The sequence below is a fragment of the Rattus norvegicus genome, chromosome 1, assembly GCF_036323735.1.
Source record: "Rattus norvegicus strain BN/NHsdMcwi chromosome 1, GRCr8, whole genome shotgun sequence".
In the NCBI taxonomy this organism is placed as follows: Eukaryota; Metazoa; Chordata; class Mammalia; order Rodentia; family Muridae; genus Rattus; species Rattus norvegicus.
Window position 1 is genome coordinate 263,043,200 of NC_086019.1, and position 10,520 is coordinate 263,053,719.

The following is a 10,520-nucleotide window of genomic DNA, read 5'->3' on the forward strand; positions in this document are numbered from 1 at the left end:
GTAAGAATCTCCATATTAGGTTTTGATTTGTTTTTTCCTGATGGCTAAGGGTGAACATTTCTTTACCTGTTCCATGGCCACTTGCATTTCCTCTGTGGAGAATTCTCTGCTCAGATTTGTATTCTGTTTTTTTATTTACATTTCAAATGTTATTCTGTTACCCAGTTTCCTAGACATGAGCCCCCTATCCCATCCCCCTTTCCTCCTTCTATAAGGGTGCTCCCCTCCCCATCTGCTTCCCTTCTCCCTCACACTGACATTCCCCTGCCCTGGGGGTTCCAGCCTTGGCAGGACCAAGGGCCTCACCTTCCATTGGTATCCAACAAGGCCATCCTGTGCTCCATATGCAGCAGGAGCCATGGGTCTGTCCATGTGTAGTCCCTGGGTAGTGCTTTAGTCCCTGCGGGCCCTGGTTGGTTGGCATTGTTGTTCTTATGGGGCTGCAGTTGTATCCTATTTTTAACTGGGTTATTTGGTTTTTGACACTTAGTTTTGTGAGTTCTTTATACATTTTGGGTATTAGTCCTCTATTAGATGTAGAGTTGGTAAAAATCTTTCCCCACTCTGTAGGCGTCCTTTGCCTTACAGATGCTTTTCAGTTTCATGAGGCCCTAGTTAGCCCAAGCTCTAAGTGCTCAGGAAGTCTTCTTCTGTGCCAGTTAGTTCAAGGCTGTTCTCCACCTTCTCTTCTCTCTGGTTCAGTATATCTGGTTTTATGTTGAGGTCTTTGATCCACGGGGGCTTAAGTTTTGTGCAGAGTGATGCATATGAATCTATTTGCATTCTTCTACATGTAGACATCCAGTTTTGACCAGCACCATTTGTTGAAGATGCTGTCTTTTTTTTTTTTCCAGTGTGTATTTTTGTCTTCTTTACCAAAAATCAGGTGTCCATAGGTGTGTGGATTCATATCTGGGTTTTCAGTTCTATGCTACTGACCAACTGTTACTACAGCTCTATGGTGCAGCCTGAAATAGGGGTGGTGAGGCCTCCGACAGGTCTTTGTTGTACAGGATTGTTTGTTTTTCCATATGAAAGGAAATTGTCCTTTTAAGGTCTGTAAAGCATTGTGTTGGAATTTGATGGGGTTTGCATTGAATCTGTCAATTGCTTTTGGTAGGATGGTCATTTTACTGTGTTGATTTCTACTGATTCATGAGCATGGGAGATCTTTCCATCTTCTGATATCTTCAGTTTCTTTCCTCAGAGACTTGAGGTTCTTACCGTATAAGTCTTCACTTGCTTGGCTGGCATCACAGTACGATATTTTGTATTATTTGGGGGCGCTTGTGTTGTTTCCCTGATTGCTTTCTCAGCCCCTTTTCACTGGTATTCAGGAGGTGACTGAGTTTTATGAGTTCATCTTGTATCCACCCACCTTGCTGAAAATATTTATCAGCTGTAAAGTTGCCTACTGGGATTTTTAGAGTCACTTATGTCTACTATGGTGTCATCTGTAAATAAAGGTAACTTGACTTCTTTTCCAATTTGTTTCCCCTTCATTTCCTTCAGATGTCTCATTGTTCTAACTAAAACTTTAAGTGCTGTATTGAATAGATATGGGAAGTGGACAACTCCGTCTTGGTCCTCACTTCAGTGTAATTGCTTTGAGTTTTTCTCTATTTAATTTGGGGCGGCTACTGCTTGCTGTAAACTCTGGATGTGTGTAGTGACTGTCGCTGACGGTAGTCACACAACCCCCTGACCAGGCTGTCATTACTCCCTGTAAGGCTGCTGCTTTGCTTAAGGAGAGTAATGGTTCACTTCTGAATCTTATTCTTACTTTGTTTTTACAGAGTCTTTTATCCAGTCTTGTAAAATTGAATAGCTTGACCTTAGCTAGAAATTGCTTCCAGTTGTACCCAGTGGGAGGCCCATCTCAGTTTTCCACCATTTATTCCCTCAACATGGAACACAATCGAATCAACAAAATCCCATTTGGAATTTTTTCCAGAGCTAAAGTGCTGAGTAAGCTGAATATGAAGGTAAGCATCTGTGTGTGTGTGTGTGTGTGTGTGTGTGTGTGTGTGTCTGTGTGTGTGTGTGTCTTTGTGTGTGTGTGTCTGTGTGTGTCTGTGTGTATCTGTGTGTGTGTGTCTGTGTGTGTCTGTGTGTGTCTGTGTGTGTGTGTCTGTGTGTGTGTGTCTGTGTGTGTGTGTGTGTGTGTGTGTGTGTGTGCGCTGTGCTTCTTCTCATTCATTTTTCTCTGCTCTGCATATGGAGAGCAGCTAACGCCTTGCTGGTGAAATCTAAGCTGTTGACAGAGATGCTGGAGCATCCTTAATGTCTTAGTAGGTGACAGGTGCCTTCGACCTGAGCACCCTTAGCAGGTTGTCCTCAGTGAGCAGTTATGGGGTTTGTAGAAATGCAACGGACAGGATATATACTGTATAACTGTATATCTCATAAGTGCCAGTTTACGCCCGCAGTTTAATCTGTCTAATGCGGACAATAGAGAACCACCAACACTGATGCTCTAGACTAAGGCACCGCTCACTTTCTTTAGCAGTATCCTCGGTTTATTAAGGAACAGTTAAAGTGTGCAAAAATATCTCCCTACTCGAGTTTAAGCTGTCTTTAATATGCTGGTCATTATGTTAAGTTCTAAGGTGTTATGTAATTACAGTAGGCTGAGCTGAAGACAGACAGCAGCTCTCTGTGGCTGTCGCAGTGACTGGCGCATTCCTGTCAGGTTCTTTGCCTGCTCATCTGCCCTGCATGAGCTGCTCTCACCTCTGATGAAATTTACTGTGGAGGGAGAAAAAGAAGTGGACAGTTATTAGTCCTGTTATTTAATTTGTAGTGAACTAAATTATAGAAGCTAAGGGAAATGATCACGGATCTAGTCCTGACTGCATCAGGGTAGGAATCCAGGAAACCTAAGTTTCTTCAGATCCAGATAGTGTTCTGTCATAACATACGAAGTCCTTTTGTCTTCAAACCATGCACCATGATCGTGACCCTTCCAGTCTAATCTGTGATTTCTTTGTTTCTATACTTCATCATGATAGTTCATTGGGTGCATATAAGTTAAAAGGTTAAGTCAAGAAAATCTTTTTTTTTTTTTTTTTTTTTTTTTTTTCTGGAGCTGGGGACTGAACCCAGGGCCTTGCGCTCCCTAGGCAAGCGCTCTACCGCTGAGCTAAATCCCCAACCCAAGTCTAGAAAATCTTAAAACCCTCAGACAGTTTCTTAGTCTGTTCCTGTGAGAACAGGTGCGGAAGCTGTTAGCCTTCCTGCCAGTGTGGCAGTGCTGGTGGGTTAGCTTAGCATCAGACTTCTTGGTAGTGTTCCCCGGGTCCTGGGTGCAGTCCTCAGTATGAGTAATAAGAATTGTCTCAGTTTCTAGTAGACTTAGACCGTGGTGGTGCAGGCGTTTGCTAGTTTTACATTTGAATAGACATTTTTATGGCTCTGGTGTTTTCAGAGTATATCTGCCTGGGCTGGTTTGCCTAAGGTTTCAGTAAAATAACAGTAAACTATAGAACTTTGTCTAATTTCTTCAAGTGTGATAAATATCAACAAAACATTTTTTTTTGAAAAAGCAGTGAAGCTTGACAATTTTCTCCTTATACTTATTAAAAAGTACAAATACTTTTTAATTAATTAGTTTATTTATTTAGTTTGGTTTTTCAAGACGGGGTTTCTCCGTGTAGCTTTGACTGTCCTGGAGTTGCTCTGTAGATGGCTGGCTCAAACTCTGTCAGAGATCCTCCTGTCTGTGCTCACCAGTGTTGGGATTAAAGGTGTGCACCACCATTGCTTGGCATTTTAAAACAGTTTTTTTATCCTGCCCATATCTTAATTCGAACATTCTTATTTTACTCTGATCTGTACATTATTATAAAATGGAGAAAACCCCTTTGTCATGAGGATCTTTGACATTTTTGAGCAATTTCTCTATATGTTTTATATATGTTTTATTATACATACCCACATAAGAAAATCTAGTTTAACCTAAAAATAAAAGCCTAATTAATTAAAACTTGGGAAGTTCAGAAGTTTTATTTCTTGTTTGTTTGTTTTTTGCTACATTTTGCTCATTTTTTTATTTAGATAATAAATGAGAATAAAGTTTTCTGTTGAAGTAGTTTGCTTGCAAAGGGAAACATAAATGGTATCTCTGTTTCCATCTGGGATGCTTCTTGTCTTTGCCAGGACAATCAGTTAACATCACTTCCTTTGGATTTTGGAACTTGGACCAGTATGGTAGAATTGAATTTAGCGACCAATCAGCTCACAAAGATCCCGGAGGACGTGTCTGGTCTTGTTTCTCTTGAGGTGAGTTTAGAGTACGGTACTTTTAAATCCTGAGATTTGCCAGAGGAAAAAAGAACCATACCATTTGAGCCAAGTTTGAAGCAAGCTTTATTAAATACTAAATACTGACCAAGAGTTGGACTTTGGCCACTTTCCCAGCGGAGTAGCCCTGAAATAGCATGCCATATAGGTTTTTATGGAGAAAACCTCATAGGCCACCACACTTTCCCAAGAAAAAAACTACAACTCCCAACATTCCAGGAAGTTGCCTGGTCCTTGGGTGCATGGGGCTTACAGATTAATTTTGGGTATTACAACCTAGTATGTCTCAAAACCCTGCAGGCTACTGTATGAGCTTTGTGTTAATGCCAGCAGTTTCTATTGGTTAACAATTATAATTAGAAAAGGTCGCAACTAGACTCCATTAGATGCACAACCCTATTTAGGATAGTGAGGTGTTTGACTGCTCTGAGCCATCTCTCCTAACAAAAGCTTAGAGATTTAAATGCTTTATCTCTGAAGAGAAAGGTATCTAAAATTCAGCACCTTTAAAACATTTTTCCTTAATTCCTTTTAGGAAACATGACATTGTCAGTAATTATGGATCCTTCAGATTGACATTCAGAGCCTTTATTTTATTGCTTTGACCTAATTATATCACTTCTCTGTATATTGGTAGTGTGTTGTCCATATTTCTAGCTCTCTGTGTAATCTTAGAGTCTGGTCTGGAACATTTTGATTTTTTTTTTTTTCTTTTAAAAAGCTCTTTTTTGGGGTTGGAGATTTAGCTCAGTTTTAGAGCGCTTGCTTAGTAAGCGCAAGGCCCTGGGTTCGGTCCCCAGCTCCGAAAAAAAGAAAAGGGGGGGAGCTCTTTTTTTCATAATTAAAGATTCATCTTTAGTCAAGAATGACTGCCACTGTCTTTGATTAGTGAAGTTTTTATCCTTAATGAACAGCTTACTAAGATAGTAAATATGCTATTTTAAAGATTTTTAAAAACTCAATAATTATATTTTACTATATCATAATATAATGCTTCTACCCTTCCTAATACTGTGACCCTTTAATATAATCTCTCTCATGGTGACCCCCCTAAAATTATTTTCATTGGTACTTCATAACTGTAATTTTGCTAGTTTTGAGTTGTAATGTTAAAATATCTGATATGTAGGATATTTGATATGTGACCCCTGTGAAGGGTTGTTTGACCAAGTCACGTCATCTTACTTCCCAGTGTTGCCTCCCCATTTCCATGCTGAATGAACCTTCTCTGAGACAAAGGACTCTAGCTTCCTCAGCCCTTTTTAGCCCCTTAGTGGTTTTAGGATGCATTGGAATGAGATGTCTAAAGAGTAATTCCAGTGGGTTGATCTAGGCACCTGTAAGTCAGTTGCTTGCTTTCCTTAAGTGAATATTTTAAGGAATTTTGAATAATCAGGTTCTCACTAATACTTATAATTATTCACTGTCAAAATATTTTAATTTTAAGGTAAATAGTTTTGTTTTTCTTTTTAAAATTTAGTTAAAAGTAAATTATTTCTTGGTTTCATTAGTTTTTAAGTAATTGAATTATAATCTTTTTGTAGTAACCATTAGTTTTAAAATGTTGTATTAGTTATAACTATTAGCATTGCTTAATAAGCTTTAATTCACATAACATCATATATAATGTTTTGAGTCACAAAACGTTCTTAATCATTTCTATTTAGGTTCTAATATTATCGAACAATCTTCTAAAGAAGCTTCCCCATGGTCTTGGAAACCTTAGAAAGTTACGAGAATTAGACCTGGAGGAGAACAAGCTGGAGTCCTTGCCCAATGAGATTGCTTATCTTAAGGATTTACAGGTAAGGCCCTCCCAGTGGCTTTAGAATTATATAACTAAAGTTCTTAGAAACCATTACAAATTAAGTTTTCTTTAGATTTTGATATAATTCTTAAAATAAAGAATTTTGCCATACTGTCCTTATGAACATGAAATACACTATCTGCTTTTGTTCTAACAAATAATAAAGAAGTCTCACTCAACTCAATTTACCTGATTTATTACATTTCTTAGAGATATCATTTTAAGTGCACATCAGTTGTAGGAAATGCATGTGTAACTTTTTTATTTTGTTCATTTTTAGAAATTAGTCTTGACAAACAACCAGTTGACCACTCTCCCCAGAGGCATCGGTCACCTTACCAACCTCACACACCTTGGTCTCGGAGAGAACCTTCTCACTCACCTTCCTGAGGAAATTGGTAGGCTCCTGTGGATGCAAGACAATGATGGTTGATTCTGTGCTTTCAAACAATAGGTTTGAAAGCACACTACTTTGCAAATTCAGCTTAGAGCAAGCGCAGGGCTTATGATGGAGGACCAGTGGTTTACTCATGATTTGTTAAAATTCATACTATATTTGAGAATGGTTTAGAATGCTGTCCATAGACTTAATAAATCTCAATTTATAAACAAGTGTTTCTTTTTTTCAAAATTATTTTCTGTCCTTCTAAATTTAACAGTTCCATGGCCTGAATTAAATTAGCAATGTCTGCTGAAAGGACCCTTGTGGCTCCTTTGTCCTCTCCTCATTTAATCTTGTTTATGACAACAGTGCTGGCACTTCAGGCATCACCACTCTGTATAGCTTTTGAAAGGACATTTCTCAGAGGGCTTCAGGGTTAGTAATCGCGCTTGATTACTGTCAGTGCCTAAGTTTACTTTTAGAACTTCCCAAATGTATTTACATCTATTATTTATATAATTAATATAGCTACTTTGAATTTTGGCAGTGCAAGTTACTTGAGTAGTTCCTAAGTTAGTAATTCTGTGGATTATGGTCTGCTTCCTATAATATCCTGTCCTGGAAGCAGGAGAAAGCAGTAAGGAATGCTTTTGGAAGTGTAGACAATTTAAAAGGGGAGTCTTAGCCATCTCCCCTAGTAGCTTAGTATAGGGACTTGCAGCTCTCATGTCCCACATGTAAAGGAGGACAGTGACTTACTTGGTCTAGGGCTTTTCTGAGATTAAACATCCTACATCTAGACACAACTGTACTGCTGGCTGTTGGCTTACTGTGTTCCTGGTGTCCTTGGTAAAGACTCTGTGCTTTGATTTTTAAAATCCATATATGAACTCCCAGCTGTCCCAGCGGAACCTCTGAAAATAGAGTGTTTCTAAAAAACACTTACGCTTCAAAACCATTGTGATTTCATTGGGATAGAAAGTGACCTATACAATAGAGTTTTACAAACTTTCTCCAGTTGATTTGAATGTGCTGCAGTTTAAAATCCGTACCTGTCCGAGTTTTAAGAATAGTAATGACGGGGTTGGGGATTTAGCTCAGTGGTAGAGTGCTTGTCCCCAGCTCCGAAAAAAAGAAAAAAAAAAAAAAAAAGAATAGTAATGACGTTTGTTTCCCTTCCTAAACAGGTACACTGGAAAACCTAGAGGAGCTGTACTTGAATGACAACCCCAACCTTCACAGCCTCCCCTTCGAGCTTGCCCTCTGCAGCAAGCTGTCAATCATGAGTATTGAGAACTGTCCACTCAGTCACCTCCCACCTCAAATTGTTGCTGGAGGGCCTTCATTCATTATTCAGTTCTTAAAGATGCAGGGTCCGTATCGTGCCATGGTCTGATACAAACTGCTGGTCCCATACACTGTTCAAAATAGACTGCCATTACTCTTTGGTATCTGTATCTGTGTCTGTGTGGATATCGATCTATGGCAGACTTATAAAGACTGCATTATGTGTTTCTGCTAATAGAGGAATCATAGCCATTTAGATTTTTTTAATTCTGTAAAAAAAAAAAGGCTTAATAAGTTTTCTTTGCTAAATTTGATGGGTGTTTTTTCTGTTGTGTAATCTGATATGCCAGTTTGTTTAAAAATCTTCCAACAAATTATGAAGTCACTAAATTTAAGGGACAAAATAGTATAGTTAAATATATGTTTCTCTTAGGCAAATGTGGGCCAAAAATTTTGTTACATCTTTTCATGTAATTTCCCCCTAAAATTGTCAGATCTTTATAACAGCATAGACCCTGAAGATAGAATTTTTCTTTAACTTATTTTGAAATTTGAAATTTAAATTTTATATATTGTTTACAATCAGAGTGAATCACTGGATTATTTTGATTTGCTCTGTTTTAATCAGTCACATAAAGTTTATATTCTGTTAAAGAATTTGCATCAGTTAGTTTAAATATTAAAAGATACTTTGTCCACACAGCTGGCAAACAGAAAATATACATTTAGAAATCAAATTTTGACTAGTTTACTTCTCCAGTGAACTCGCTGTAAAGCACATGCGTGCAGTGACTGTTGGGGCGGGGACCGACCTTCCTAGGATAAGTAAGTTTGCTGCGTGGGAGTGGAGTCTATGGTGAAAGGCCTTCTCTTCCCTTCTCTTCTTTTTTCCCCACTCCCAAAGTTGCAGATCCACAAAAATTTAACAAAAATTTGGCAAGTAAATAACACATAAACACACATTCTATATATGTATATACAATGCTATATAGATATGTATTTATTCTATCATAAACTACAATAGGTAACTTAAAAGACTTCTTTCTCCCTCTACTTGTACAATGAGATGAATGTCTCTAAGGTTATTTAACAGTGTACTATGGTTTTATATCTTGGCTCGCCTTGTCCATCTTCTGTTGGGGAGTATCTGTGTCTAAGCACATCTTCACACTGTGCTGTATTGCTGCTGAACTAAATGCACTTTCCCCATCCATGGGGCACTGGCTTCAAACAATTCAGTTCAGTACCATTACTCAGTCTCATCCTCTCGTCGTGCGTAGGTGGTAGCACAGGTATGGAAAACGGCATTGCACTGATGCCATTGGCAGTCTGTGGAAGTTATGTAGGATGTGCATGGACTCTTTGATAATAGTTTCTTTTGCTTTACTGCCTTTATGAATATCAACTGTAAATGTGTGCCCCTTACATAGTATTCTTATTTTTGGTAGTGTTTGTCTAGGTCAGTTTAATTACTGAGAACACCCCCCGCCCCCCCTGAGCAAGTGCATCCTAGATACAGTCCTGAAACACACCTTCCATGCAATGAATGACTGAGTAAATATTGCTGCTTGTTCTTCTGTTTTGCGCCCCCTCCCCCACTTTTGGGTATTTTGTTCTAAACAACTATTTTTAAAAATTAAAACTGTAATATCAAGATAAAAATTTGGACTTTTGCTTTTCCTGGCACTCAAACTCAAGACTGGGTTTGAGGTCAAATCTGTGTTCGTAATTGGCAAATTTGTAAGAAGCAAATAAGAAACGGAAGGCAGGTAAAGATAGAAAACCCTAGAATGCCTAAATGTGCTATAAAACTATTGTAGATGTTCACTGGATTTTACAAAGTAATAGCCTTTCTCCTCTTCCATCTACTGTGGCTTTTCAGTTAAGATTTTGTTTATAAAAGGAATTTATTACAGTTCTACCTAGAGCTTGTGTGTGTGGTTTTTTAAAAACAATCTCATATCAGTTGTTTTGATAGTAAGATCATAGAACTTAAACTTGAGAAGTAGTGGTCTAGTGTCTATTCTTGTAAAAACATGGTTTTTCAAAATGAAAATATATGAAAAAATGTTAAACAATTTGTTTTCCCTACATTTATTTAGGTTATTCTACAACAGAGGTGGGAAATGGTCACAACCTTACAAGTAGAACTAGCACTCTAATACATACTGTGTTATCAACCTCTTCCTAAAGCTCATGTAGATAGAGGGGATTATCACCCTCTTCAGGATGTGAACTCTAGAGCTTTTTATGCCTGCTGTCTGGGAAGATCCACTTAGTTTCATTACCGTTTCTGCTAACAAACCACAATGGACTCCAGTGAGGAGGAGGACTCCTTGTCAAGTCAAGATCCGCAGTGCTTGAATGAGGGATGGTGACTGACGACCAGTGAGTTCAGTTTCTCACGGCGTGTCACTGAAACTAGTCGCCATATTTAAAAGTTGTCTTTAGAAAAAAAAGAAAAAGAAAAAAAAAAAAAGAATGTCGATACTCTCCATAAGATTTGGTTAGTAAATTAAGAATCATAGACTGTTATCTTTAGCATATAAGTTTTGGGTTTGTTAATCAGTAAAATGGAAATATCAAAGTTTTTCTTCTGTGGGAGTTTATTTAGAATTTTACAGAGAAATGAGAGATGGTGATTTATACATGAACACTAATGAAAAAGTAGAGATGGAAACGCTTGAAGAAAGAAGAAAACATAAACAATTCATGCTTTCACAAAAGATAGGGAATGCAGTT

The 10,520-nt window shown here is 38.0% G+C and overlaps 1 protein-coding gene across 7 annotated transcripts in view; it reads left to right on the forward strand.

Annotated features, from left to right (window-relative positions):
• The window catches only part of Shoc2 (SHOC2 leucine-rich repeat scaffold protein), an 88,554-nt gene extending 78,855 nt beyond the window's left edge, over positions 1 to 9,699 (forward strand). For 6 of the 7 annotated variants that reach the window (XM_039080784.2, XM_039080785.2, XM_039080788.2 and 3 more), the window contains 5 exons: positions 1,797 to 1,985; positions 4,159 to 4,281; positions 5,970 to 6,107; positions 6,390 to 6,507; positions 7,679 to 9,699. In XM_039080784.2, coding sequence (XP_038936712.1) covers positions 1,797 to 1,985; positions 4,159 to 4,281; positions 5,970 to 6,107; positions 6,390 to 6,507; positions 7,679 to 7,887 — 777 coding nt within the window. In that variant the 3' untranslated portion in view covers positions 7,888 to 9,699. The remainder of the gene's footprint in view (positions 1 to 1,796; positions 1,986 to 4,158; positions 4,282 to 5,969; positions 6,108 to 6,389; positions 6,508 to 7,678) is intronic. The other variant, NM_001013155.2, reaches the window with a different exon arrangement.
• The last annotated feature ends 821 nt before the right edge of the window (positions 9,700 to 10,520 follow it).